Source organism: Salvia hispanica, chromosome 3 (genome assembly GCF_029641045.1).
Source record: "Salvia hispanica isolate PSC_SH4W2 chromosome 3, Shi_PSC_v1, whole genome shotgun sequence".
Taxonomy (NCBI): domain Eukaryota; kingdom Viridiplantae; phylum Streptophyta; class Magnoliopsida; order Lamiales; family Lamiaceae; genus Salvia; species Salvia hispanica.
This window is the reverse complement of record NC_142694.1, coordinates 2,092,513-2,106,307: the sequence shown is the minus strand read 5'-3', so window position 1 is coordinate 2,106,307 and position 13,795 is coordinate 2,092,513. Positions and strand designations below refer to the sequence as shown.

Sequence of the window (13,795 nt, the reverse complement as noted above, 5' to 3'; positions counted from 1 at the left end):
GGAGTACTATATGTAAACTAAAATGGCGAATGTTTTTATTCTAAATAGAAATTTCATAAATTTTGCAACACTTCATCCTCTCACTTTTCAACGTTGCACGGGAAAAATCTAATTCTACGGTTAGTTCAATTACCTGAATTAATAAATTTTAATTTATTTTGTTAATTGAATGTTTAATAATATGTAAACAAAAAGGACGACAAGTCAATGATTAACAAAAAAGATTAAATAATTTATCAAAAAAGATTTTTTTTATAAGGACCTAGTGAAATAAAATATTGTAAATACCATAAAGACATAATGTGCTTTCCATAAAATAATTGTCATACCAAAATTGGAGAAATGATTTTAGATTAAGATTTGTCAAAATAATTATCTTACCAAAATTAGAGAGCTCACATGCATCCCACTTTACTTCAACTATATTAAGATAGAATTTTAGAGTTATTTATTGCAAAATCCAATAATTGTAGTGCTTGATGACAAATTAATTGCATAAGTGGGAACTACTTGTTAATGAGAGCAAAATATGTTTGTTTTTATAGTCCAATTGTATAACCAATTTTAGAGATGCATGTTTTTCTAATCCAAAAGGTTGCTCTCTTCATAATGAGACTCATGTGGAGGAGAATGGGGGAGGACAAAGAGTGGGCCAAAATAAAGGACCATGTTGATTTCAAATAAATTTTTATGAATAGATATAGGTGAGTATCATAAATGTTCATATGATTGAAATGTAAAAATATACTACTTATATTATTCGAATGTGACTGCACCTATAGCGTGTCACCATTGAATTATATGTGCATATGAATGTCGTGCCACTCGAAATTGTATATGCCTAGTTATATATGTACATTAGTATTTCGTCTTGTTTAACATTTATTTTAATAATTTAATTACCATTTTAAAAATAGATTTAATATGCATGTATTAATTTTTTTTATCCGTATCATATATATAAAAGTCAAATGAATTGAAAATTTTAATTTGATTATAAGAAATAATAAGAATTGTAAATATTCTTAATACGGTCAAATGGGCTTATATTTCATTTTAAGTATACGAATCTTATACTAATAATTTAAAATTTAGCTATTTTTTAATTTCGTTTGACTTTAATTATTTTATATTACATGCCAAAATTCTCATAAACATTTTAAATTATACTTTGGAATAATTTCCTCCATGTGCCATTGAAGCTCACTAGCTAATTTTCATTAGCTCTCTTCGTTCACGAGTTTCGCTTGTATACATTAGTTTTAATAAAATGTAAGTGGAATGAGTTAGTGAAATGTCGAACCATATTACCATTTATGGTATAAGTGAACCGGGACTCATATTCGCATACAGATTAAAATAGAAAAACAAGACTCTTATTCGCAGACGGAAGGAGTAATTTGTAGTCTGATTACTTTGATGCCCTAACGTTTAGATTTAGAATTGAAAACCCGATGAGCTGGCTCGATTGAATTTTGCATATACTAAGAACATGAAATTCCAATAATTAACATTGCAAACACAACTTCAAAAACGATGCCACTAACACTAGTACTACTAAATTACTTACCATCTAAGTCAAAATATGCAAAAACAAGTGCAACATACCAATGAAAAAAACAACCTAAGTTAATCAAAATATTGCACAAAACCATCAAAACGGCAAGCTCTTCGAAGTCGAACTCGCCGTGAGCGACCTCAGATGCTGCGACGGCACAAACTCATGCGGCAGATTCGCCCTCTTCACCATCCGATTCATGTTGCTGTGCAAGCTCTGCTGCACCAGCTGCTTCACCGCCATGCTCTCCTGGCTCATCTCCATCGCCACCTCGGCCGCCTCGTGATCAGAGGCGGCCGAGTAGGCCGACAGCGGGGCCGAGGCGCTCCCCTTCCCCTTGAAGCTCTCCAGCATCCGCGACGCCCTCTTCTGCGCCAGCGTGCTCCCGAGCAGCGTGAGCTCGAGGAGGGCCGACACGATGCCGGCCTCGATCATCGATTGACGATCGGGGTACGACTTGTGCGCCATCACCATCAGAATGTAGCTCGATTTCTCCTGGCAGATTGGCGAATCGATCCAGTTGAATACGTCCATTAGGATCGGGAATGCGTCTGCGACTTGGCTGATTCGCTTCCGCCCTTCCGAGGCGGAGGCGAGGTTGCCGAGGATGGAGAGGATCCGCTCGCTCATCTCCATTTCCCCAATTTTGGCGAAGAGGAACGGGATCAGGTCGGTTTCCGCCATTGCAGCGATGTTTGAAGGTGCGATTGAGAGATTGTACAGCGCTCGGAGCGAATCCTGCTGCGGCTGAGCCTGATCCGATTTCAGAGCCTCCACTAGAAGAGGAATCGCGCCGGAGCAGCCGATGATCGGCTTGTTCGAGTCCAGCGCGCTCAGCCCTAGGAAATTCGCCACCGCCGCTTCGACGACGGCGGAATCGCCGGATTCGCACAGCTTCACCATTTTATCCACCGCGCCTGCCTTCACAATCGCCGCCTTGTTCCTGAAAAATCAATTCCAACGAGATCTACTTGAATCAGCTTCCAATTTCAAAAAAAACCTAGGTCAAAATCGATTTAGGGGAAAAGTACCGACGCGTCGTTTCCAATGGCGAGGTTGAGCAGAGCGTACATCGCCGCGATCTGAGATCGGAAACACAGATCTCCGCCGTCTAACAGAGAAACAAGCGGCGGAATCACTCCGAGCAGCGCGAGCGTGGTGCGGGCGCCGGAATCGTCCTTCGTCAGCCTCCGCACATCCGCCGCCCCCTCCAGCATTGTCTCCTCCACCTGGAGCTTCCTCGCCACATTCTTCAAGCACTGCAGCGACTCCTCCTTCCTCCTCACATCCTCATCCCCCTCCCACCACTCCGGCTGCTTGAGCAGCTCCGACAGCTTCTCCGATCCCCTCCGATCGCCGGATTTCTTCCGCTGGAAGCCTCCGCCTCCGCCGCCGCAGCGCACGCTGTCGAGGATGAGAGACCACAGCTTGAAAGGACGCTCGAGCGCGACCGATCCGGCTTCGCATTTGCCCATGGCGACGACGATGATCACTCGCACTCACACTCGCGACAGCGCATTTATACACAGTGCGTTGATGCATTACACACACAATGGTCTCCGTTTCTATCGCTTATTAAATGCATTACGCTATAGTGGAGATGAGAGAGAGACGGACAGTGGAGAGAGAGAGTTATTTTTTTTATATTTTTATTTAACTACAAGTATATCGAACTCGTCTTTTGGCGGAATCCGACTAATCCTGCTCGACCGGACTTACGGATTAAGGCCGAAAGTCTTCCAGTGGGTAACTACTCGACCGAATCCGACTAATCCTGTTCGACCGAGTTTGCGGATTAAGGACGAAAATCTCTCAACAGATAGCAGGATTTGAACCCGTGAGGTCACCTCAGTTCCATACTGTCAATTCCAATGCGAGTGAGTTGCTCAAGGAGAGGGAATTATTATATGCATAAGTCCGACACGATATTATATAATGTCTCCTTTACTTTATTTGTTTTGTCATTTTACCGTTTCTATAAGTATATTTTCTTATTGTAACTTGTCAGAGTAAGCTTCTTTCTTTTATATCATCATCTACCATTTTTCTAACTTCTCTATTTAAAAATAATGGGTTTGTCGGTAAAAATTAATTGTCATTTTCTTTTTTATTCAACTTAAATTAATGATGCTCAAACAAGACATGTAGAAATGTGGAAGGCTAGTAGGCTTCCAATATTATGCATCTTCTAATTAAATATGTATATTATACTATTTAGTTATTATATCGAGTCTTATACTTTAATTCTAGATTAATTATATTGATAATTAGTTATAATTATTTCTTTTAATTTTAATACTCCATAATTTTATAATTTAATTCTAATAAATATTATATACTAATAATTAGTTATGTCATTCCTCTAATTAATATAATCTCATAATTTAATTCTAAATGAATAATCATATGATAATGAATCATATCATTTAAAAGACATTTATAATGACTATTTGTTGGCTTAGTTATTAACGAGACATATTTTAAGTATAGAATTAATAAAAATAATAAAAAATCGCCAAAAAAACAGTTGATGGAATATTATTGATATAGGATGAAACTCATTTTATTGGAGAAAATTTATATTCAGAATAGAAGAAAAACAGTTTTACAAAATGATTAAAATGGTAAAACATGAGTTGGTGCGGAAGAAGGGAGGGCCATACTTATTTATTATTCCACTTGCAAGTGAGATACTCCAATATTCTTTAGTAGTAGGAGTATGAATTAAGAAAGTGCTTCTTAAAAAAACTAAGTGAATAAAAAATAAAATATGAGAAAGAACAAAAAATGAATAAAATATAAAAAAAGTTAAAATAAAAGAAAATAAATGTGATAGTTTTGCTTTAAAAAAATGACTCACTTATAGAGGAAAGATAAATAAGAATATTTATCTCATTTTTAATGGAACAAATATAGTACTTCTATAATTTAATAATATAAATTTTAAGTATATTGTTTATTGCTATTTTTTTTGTTTATATACCCTCTTATGTTTTTTGTCGTTGATGAAGGGAAATATTTACTTTTGCTTCATTATTTTTGTTATATATGAAAATATTTTATATCATTGTTATATCTCATTGTTATTAGGTTTCTATGTTTATGTGTTTGTCTCAACGATATTAGGTAATAAACAAAATATAATTTTATCAATACATTTGTTATTATCATCATCACTATTAGTGCTATAATTGCTTCTTGTCTTGAAGTAATGTCACAATTTTCTTTTTGTGTTTATCTCATAAAAAATGTAACATTTTAATTTCTTAGAAAAAGTATACTATCATTAACACATACTCCCACAATTATTTTTTCCTTTCTGAATACTTATTTATTTAAATTATAGTATTTCTCAATATAGATTCGGTTAATTATGTTTTCACTGTGACAACTACTCCTCCATTTATTCTTACAACTTTTTTTTTACTAATCTGATTAAAACACGTGCTGTTCATTATTTAGGCTTGGTTGAAGACTGAATAAAGCATACATATAAATACAAGTAAAGATGATTTTTGCCTACATGTTCTCCTATGATAAAGTAACACATCCAATTATTTCTTCTTTATCAAAGAAATGTCCCTTTTATCGGTAAATGCATGACCCAGTGATGTCTCAAATTTACCTTTTGTATAATTATTCATATTCAAACAAACTCAAAACTTTTGCTTTGCATGTATATCCAGGTAACATGTTTTCCATGGTAGTTTTATAAAGGGATAAAAATAGCTATTTAAATTATAAAGTAGTAGTAGTATCAAATTATAGTTTGTCCTATAAATTTTAAAATTATGAAGTTATACTTTTTCTTAGTTATCTCATGTATGCACAGATTGACATTTTTTATTTATTTTAAAAATGATAATATTCCAATAATATAAGAACAAAAATGAGAAAATGAAGGAACATAAAATAAAAAATATACTCCCTCTGTCCCATAAAAGTTGAGTCACTTCATTCTGTGCACTCGTTTTGAAAAAATCATATTAAATGGTTAAAGTGGATACATAGTAAAGTAGATTTGAAAATAATGTAGAGAAGACTCTTATCTACGTTATTCTCGATTTTACTTTACTATTTATCCATTCTAACTATTTATTACGATTCTTTCAAAACGAGTGCAAAAAATGAAGTGACTCAACTTTTATGGGACGGAGGGAGTACTTATTTTAATGAAACATGTCGTTTTAAATATCATTAACGGACGACATTTGTGCATTGATATTTAATGAAACATGTCGTTTCAATTACCAAACTTCATAATTTAAACGACTATTTAACCCTTTTATTAAAGCTACGTACTACTCTCTTTGTCCATGAATAAGAGTCTCCCATTTTAGCCCTCCACAAATAGGAGTCTCTGTTCACTTTTACTATAAATGATAACAGGGTCTTACATTCCACTCACATTTCATTTAAAACTAATATGTACAAGTGGATCTCATATTCCACTAACTTTATTCCACCCATTTTTTCCTTAACATTTCCTAAAATTTGTTCCGCTAAAAAATGAGACTCCTAATGGCGGACGAAGGAATATCTATTTCCCCTCAATATGCTCTTTCAAAAACCAAATTCTGAATGTGAATAACCCTTTCAAAAACATAAGGGTCCTTTGTACACGGAATTAGAATTGGAATTATATAGAATTGAATTGGAAGGAATTGAATTGGAATTCAATTCCAAATCTTTGGCAAAATGAAATAATTGATATGGAATTTAATTTAAAAATTGAATATGAGTGTGTTGTGCGTGTGTGTGCGTGTGCTGTGTGTGTGTGTGTGTGTTTGAGGATGTGTGTAGTGTGTGTAAGAATGTGTGATGTGTGTGTGTGAGTGTGTGTGTTGTGTTTGTGCTGTGCGTATGTGTGTGTGCGCGTGCAGTGTGTGTGTGTGAATGTGTGTGTTGTGTATTGTGTGTGTGAGTGTGTGCTGTGTGTGCACTGTGTGTACGTGTGCACTGTGTGTGCTGTGTTTGTGCTGTGTGTGTGCATTGTGTGTGCTGTGTGCGTGTGTTGTGTGTGTGTGTTTGAGGATGTGTGCAGTGTGTGTAAGAATGTGTGTTGTGTGTGTGTGAATGTGTGTGCGTGTGTGCAGTGTGTGTGTATTTGAATCGTGTTGTGTTTGTTGTGTGTGCTGTGTGTGTGTGTGTGAATTTGTGTGTTGTGTATTGTGTGTGTGCTATCTGCGTGTGTGTTGTGAGTGTGTGAATGTGTGCATGAATGTTTGTGTGCAATGTGTGTAAAGATTATGCATTGTGTGTGTAATTTAATAAATATTTGGAATTCCATTACTTTTGATATGGAATTCAAATTGTGGGATTGGAGGATTTGGAATTGTAATTCAATTCTAGATCCACAAAACATTAGATTTGAAATTGAAGGCTCCAGTTCCAATTCCATATACCAAACACAAGGTAAGTAAAATTAATTATGGAAACTTAACATTGAAGCGCATCTGGTGTAGTGGTATCATAGTACCCTCCCACGGTACTGACCAGGGTTCGATTCCCTGGATGCGCATCTTTTTTTTATAAAATCTTTCCTCTTTTAAACTAATCATTAATTATTGTAAAGATGGATTAGTTATCAACTTAATACTAACTGCCAACTTCACAAGTCCAATTATTTTCATTTTGAATGGTTCAATTTTTTCTTTTAAACGAGATAAACTCATTCCTCACAAGAGAATATTGATAATAGAGAGATGTAGTTGTATGAAATTAACAAATAGTCTATCCACTTAACTCTTAAACAAGACAATATAACCGTTAATCCCAATGCCACTTCCTCCACTGTCTCTTACCAAGCTGTCTCTTCCCACAGAAAAAGCTGAATTAGAAACAAACAAAACAAATCCTCAACATTACAAAAAGAGCAATGATAAACAAATCCTCAACCTAGAGATGGCATCCAAAGCAATTGCAAGTCTTGGGTGTGAAAGAGCAGAATCCAAAGGGCCTGTTTGGGATATTGCAATTAATCGCATAGCAGCACGGCGTCGCCAAACAGTAGCTCCTCCCTCCGCCGCCGCCGCAGCAAGTGCACAGAGCGCATGTCTGAAATCCCCCCAGCTTCCTCCTCCCCACCATCATCTCCGCCGCCACCGGCACCATCGTCTCCTCCTGCAATTGAATCAACACGACACCGTTTTCAGTAAAGATTCGATTTTTAATTAATGGGATCTGTGAATTCGAAACTCACGTGGCGAAATCCGGCGATGGTGAGTGATAATGACAAGATTAAGAGCAGCCCACCGAGAATCGGACGCCGCATCTGCTGAGGATTGGGATTGTTTTGTGGGAGAAAAATAAAAATGGGATCTTGAAAATGGTGAGGATGTTTGTGAGTGATAAGAAGAACAGGGATTTATTTATTTATTGGGAAATGGATCCTGCATTTCCATTTCTTGAATTCACATTTGCCCTTTCAGGAAATTGGAATTGGGGTGGATGACAACTGCCCCATAACTAGTCTTGGTTTTACAGTGGGAATTTTACTGTAGTGTCTCAGTAATAAAATGAAGAGAGAAAGAAGCCAGAATAAAATAAAATGAACTGAAGTAGCTTCATTGTAGTGACTTTCAAGTCCATAGCCATGTGTTTATGTATGACTTTTGAACACTAATTCTAGGCTGGATTTGGTGTTTTTCTTTTGTGTGTTGTCTTTGTAGTAAATAGAAGTGTGAAATAGAGAAATTTTAATAAATCAATGAAAATGCTATACTGTTGGCCCTCTTCGTTAAAAGAGTTGATATTAAAATTTATAAACATATATAGAGCTAGCTAGCTAGGATTATACTGTACATACTATATCAGTGATATTACACCTCAAAGATATTACTCCCAGTAAATTGCATACACAAAAATAACTTTAGGCAATTAAATAATGTAGATTTAGGTTTTCATCACTAGTTTTAAATGTGAAAAAAATACTTAACTTTAAGAGTATAGTAAATTTCTCATGCTAAAGTATTCCTGCAAACTTAAATCTAATTAAAGTATATGAGCGAAATTGGATTCTATGGGAAATTGGCTGCACTCTCAATGTTAATGTATTTTTCACCACAGTTAATAATTAAAATTTGTGGTGAAGACCCTAATTAGTAATTAGGCTATTTGTTGGCTACTTAGTTCAAATAACTATTAAGAGATTAACTTTATTGTTTGGATGAGTAGCAAAACATCTAAACAAGAAGTAGATATTCTGACTCTCAATTGAACCTGGCATGAACTAAAACTTACTAATACTATAATATATCAATGAAATATGAGGTTTTGATATTAAGAAACACCTGAATTAATTTAAATTAAAATACGATTATTTGTAACATTATGCAAGAAATATATTTATAGTAACCATGAACAAGAGCAATCTCCTTAAGAAGCGCCAACGAAACAACAAATTCACATTCAACCATTCCCCCAAAATTTGGGAGAAATTCAATCCATGTCTTATTCTCGTAATCCCATGTTTACTCTCTAATTTCGAAACACATGTTTTCTTCAGAAAATATGACGATGATGAATGATTGAATAAAACAAGGTTGATCGATCGAGAAAGGCAGTGCGTGCGTGCAATGGCGTCGCTGACGAATCAGCCATCGAAGAAGGGCGGAAAAGGCGGCTCCTCCGGCGTCAAATTCGCCCGGCGCACCTCCAGCGGCAAGTACGTCAACCTCTCCAAGGAGGAGATCGAGGTGGAGGGCGGCGACCAGAGCAGCTACACCGTCCACATCCCGGCCACCCCCGACAACCAGCCGGTGGCCGCCAAGGCCGAGGAGCAGTACGTCTCCAACTCCCTCTTCACGGGGGGGTTCAACAGCGTCACCCGCGCCCACCTCATGGACAAGGTCATCGACTCGGAGGTCTCCCACCCGCAGATGGCCGGCTGCAAGGGCTCGTCCTGCGCCGTGCCCGCCTGCGACGGCAAGGTCATCAAGGACGAGCGCGGCGAGGACGTCATCCCCTGCGAGTGCCGCTTCAAGATCTGCCGCGACTGCTACATGGACGCGCAGAAGGACTCGGGGCTCTGCCCCGGGTGCAGGGAGCCGTACAAGACCGACTGTGACGACGAGATCCCGAATTATGCTAGTGGGGCCCTCCCGCTCCCCGGACCCGAGAAGGATCCTAAACAGATGTCGATGATGAAGAGGAACCAGAATGGCGAGTTCGACCATAATAAGTGGTTATTCGAGACGCAGGGGACTTACGGGTATGGGAATGCCTACTGGCCCGAGGACGGGGATGAGGATGGAGGGATGAATCAGGGCATGCTCGAGACGTCGGATAGGCCGTGGAGGCCTCTCAGCCGGGTCATCGACGTCCCCAATAGTATAATAAGCCCTTACAGGCTTCTTATTGTTCTTCGTTTTATTGTCATGTGCTTCTTCTTGACGTGGAGAGTGCGCCATCCGAACGAGGACGCTGTTTGGCTCTGGTTCATGTCTGTCGTCTGCGAGCTATGGTTTGCGTTCTCTTGGATTCTCGACCAGGTTCCGAAGATCCACCCGATCAGCCGGAGCACGGATTTGCCTCTGTTGAGGGACAAGTTTGAGGCTCCTTCTCCCGCGAACCCCACGGGGAGGTCCGACCTTCCCGGGATGGACTTGTTTGTGTCCACCGCTGATCCGGAGAAGGAGCCCCCTCTCGTTACTGCGAACACGATTCTGTCCATTTTAGCCGTGGAGTACCCTGTGGAGAAGCTGGCTTGCTATGTTTCCGACGATGGCGGCGCCTTGCTAAATTTTGAAGCAATGGCTGAGGCCTGCAGTTTTGCTGACCTGTGGGTGCCCTTCTGTAAGAAACACGACATAGAGCCTCGGAACCCGGAGACTTACTTCAGTCTCAAGGGTGATCCGACGAAGAACAAGAATAGGGTGGATTTTGTGAAGGATAGGAGGAGAGTGAAGAGGGAGTATGATGAGTTTAAAGTGCGAATCAACGGCCTCCCGGATTCGATCAGGCGAAGATCGGAGGCTTTCAATGCTAGAGAAGAGATGAAGGTGCTCAAGCACATGAGGGAGACTGGGGCTGACACATTAGAGCCTGTCAAAGTGACTAAAGCTACATGGATGGCCGATGGCACCCACTGGCCGGGGACGTGGGCGGTTCCGTCCCGGGAGCATGCCAAGGGTGACCATGCCGGGATCCTGCAGGTCATGCTGAAGCCTCCTAGCTCTGATCCACTCATGGGAAGCTCGGAAGACCAGATCCTCGACTTCAGCGGCGTGGACATACGCCTACCTATGTTTGTGTACATGTCGCGCGAGAAACGCCCTGGCTACGACCACAACAAGAAAGCCGGTGCCATGAACGCTCTCGTCCGAGCTTCGGCTATTTTGTCCAACGGGCCGTTTATCCTCAACCTCGACTGCGATCACTATATCTACAACTGCAACGCCATTCGGGAAGGGATGTGCTTCATGATGGACAGGGGCGGGGAAGACATTTGTTACATTCAGTTTCCACAAAGATTTGAAGGCATTGATCCATCGGATCGTTATGCTAACCACAATACTGTCTTCTTTGATGGGAACATGCGAGCTCTTGATGGCTTACAAGGTCCTGTTTATGTCGGGACGGGGACGATGTTTCGCAGATTTGCTCTCTACGGATTCGAACCCCCGAAACTGGACAAACTTCCTCCCAATATAGACAAGACTGTGGAGCTCAAGGCCAGCGATTTTGATCCCGAACTCGATGTCGAATTGCTGCCTAAACGGTTTGGGAATTCCACGTTACTAGCGGAGTCCATACCCGTGGCGGAGTTTCATGGTCGTCCGATTGCTGATCATCCGGCCGTCAAGTACGGACGCCCTCCGGGTATTCTAAGGGCGCCCCGCGAACCTCTTGACGCCACCACTGTTGCTGAAGCTGTCTCTGTCATATCATGTTGGTATGTACTCCCTCCGTCCCATAAAAGTTGAGTCGTATTCCTTTTTAGTCCGTCCCAACAAAGTTGAGTCATTTCCTTTTTTAACTAAAGACAAAACATCTCATCACTCTTATTTTATTCCATCATTTACTTTACTCTCTCTTATCTTTCCTACTTTTTTCATCTCTCCTATTTATTTAATATAAATTCTTAATCTCCGTGCCCAAAAGTTTTGTCTCAACTTTTATGGGACGGAGGGAGTACTATATAACTCCTAGTGTAGTCGTTGCGAGGTTTAACACATTATAAGTCAATGTTGGTTTAATTGTAGGCACGAGGACAGGACTGAACTGTGTCTAAAATCAATACATATTGAATTATCGATACATACCGTATATATCGAAATATATTGAAATTATATTTTTCGATATACAGGTATTTGAAACGGTACGATATTTTGGTATATCGTATCGATCTTTGATATCGGTTTAATTGTAGGTACGAGGACAAGACTGAATTGTATCTAAAATCAATACATATTGAATTATCGATATATACCGTATATATCGAAATATAGTGAAATTCAATACGTATTGAAATTATATTTTTCGGTATACAAGTATTTGAAACGGTACGATATTTCGGTATATCGTATCGATCTTTGATATCGGTTTAATTGCAGGTACGAGGACAAGACTGAATGGGGCGAACGGGTCGGATGGATCTACGGCTCGGTGACAGAAGACGTGGTGACAGGCTACAGAATGCACAACCGCGGGTGGCGCTCCGTCTACTGCGTGACGAAGCGGGACGCCTTCCGCGGCTCCGCGCCCATCAACCTCACCGACCGCCTCCACCAGGTCCTGCGGTGGGCCACGGGCTCGGTCGAGATCTTCTTCTCGCGAAACAACGCGATCCTCGCCTCGAGCAAGCTCAACGTCCTCCAGCGCCTGGCCTACATCAACGTCGGCGTCTACCCCTTCACCTCCATGTTCCTCATCGTCTACTGCTTCCTCCCGGCCCTCTCACTCTTCTCCGGCTACTTCATCGTGCAGAACCTCGACATCACCTTCCTCGTCCTCCTCCTCACCATGTCCCTCTGCCTCATCGGGCTGGCCATCCTCGAGGTCAAGTGGTCCGGGGTCGGCCTCGAGGAGTGGTGGCGGAACGAGCAGTTCTGGCTCATCTCCGGCACCAGCGCGCACCTGGCCGCGGTGGTGCAGGGGCTGCTGAAGGTGATCGCGGGGATCGAGATCTCCTTCACGCTCACCTCCAAGGCGGCCGGGGACGAGAACGAGGACATCTACGCGGAGCTCTACCTGGTGAAGTGGACGTCGCTGATGATCCCGCCCATCGTGATCGGGATGGTGAACATTATCGCGATTGTGGTGGCGTTCTCGAGGACGATATACGAGGCGGTGCCGCAGTGGAGCAAGTTCATCGGCGGGGCGTTCTTCAGCTTTTGGGTGCTGGCGCATTTGTACCCCTTCGCCAAGGGGCTGATGGGGAGGAGGGGGAAGACGCCCACCATCGTGTTCGTGTGGTCGGGGCTCATTGCGATCACGCTGTCTTTGCTGTGGGTGGCTATCAACCCCTCCGCCGGCGAGAGCCCGGCCGCCACCTCGGGCGGCGGCGGGTTCTCTTTCCCGTGATAGATATGTGTAGTTTGGTTAATTACAAGTTTTCTTTCTTTCTGCATACATAATTTTTGAAGTAAATCTCAACACTTGTGTAATTACAGCCATGAATATCATGTTATGTTATATTCACTTTGTTTAATTCTTTTTTATTAATAATGATGAGGCGAAGTGATAACTAAAATTCTAATCTAATGTTTGGAGGAGAAGCGTCTAGTATATTTAATTGTAATGTCATGTTATATTCAAAAGTCAAAACGTAGAAAAATATTGGTCGAATCTATGAAAAAAGTTAATGTTATGTCTTACCCATTACTCCCTCCGTCTACGATTAAGAGTCACACTTTGACCGGACACGAGTTTTAAGAAATATAAAAAAAAGTTAGTTGAAAAAGTTAGTGGAATGTGAGATCCATTTTTTTATATTGATTTTATAATAAAATGTGAGTGAATTGAGTTAGTGAAATGTGAGACCTATTTACTATTTATGGTAAAAATGAACTGTGACTCTTAATTGGGGACAGACCGAAATAAAAATGTGTGACTCTTGATCAGGGATAGAGTGAGTATATCCTATTGTTTGAAGTTAAATTTTATATATTTCTTTGTTTTTGTTATTAAAAAGTTGACATGAGTGTCTACTTAAGTGTGTGTCCACCTATGATTGAATATACATGTCTTTATGAATATTTAATTACAAATTGATATAATTCCAAGTTTAATATA

General features: G+C 40.3%; 2 protein-coding genes and 1 non-coding gene across 3 annotated transcripts; 2 read left to right on the top strand and 1 right to left on the bottom strand.

The window, feature by feature from the left end:
* Positions 1-1,482: 1,482 nt before the first annotated feature.
* Positions 1,483-3,183, bottom strand: LOC125214672 (U-box domain-containing protein 39-like). Its single transcript, XM_048115789.2, has 2 exons — positions 2,594-3,183; positions 1,483-2,501 (listed from the first exon to the last, which is right to left on the bottom strand). The coding sequence occupies exons 1-2, from the start codon at positions 3,031-3,033 to the stop codon at positions 1,655-1,657; spliced, it is 1,287 nt and encodes a 428-aa protein (XP_047971746.2). The 5' UTR covers positions 3,034-3,183; the 3' UTR covers positions 1,483-1,654.
* Positions 3,184-7,008: 3,825 nt separating this feature from the next.
* TRNAG-CCC (transfer RNA glycine (anticodon CCC)) lies at positions 7,009-7,079 on the top strand. The gene has a single exon. It is a non-coding gene; the product is annotated as a tRNA-Gly (tRNA).
* A 2,017-nt stretch (positions 7,080-9,096) lies between these two features.
* On the top strand, positions 9,097-13,152 carry LOC125215681 (cellulose synthase-like protein D4). The gene is made up of 2 exons (XM_048117176.2): positions 9,097-11,453; positions 12,115-13,152. The coding sequence occupies exons 1-2, from the start codon at positions 9,136-9,138 to the stop codon at positions 13,082-13,084; spliced, it is 3,288 nt and encodes a 1,095-aa protein (XP_047973133.2). The 5' UTR covers positions 9,097-9,135; the 3' UTR covers positions 13,085-13,152.
* The last annotated feature ends 643 nt before the right edge of the window (positions 13,153-13,795 follow it).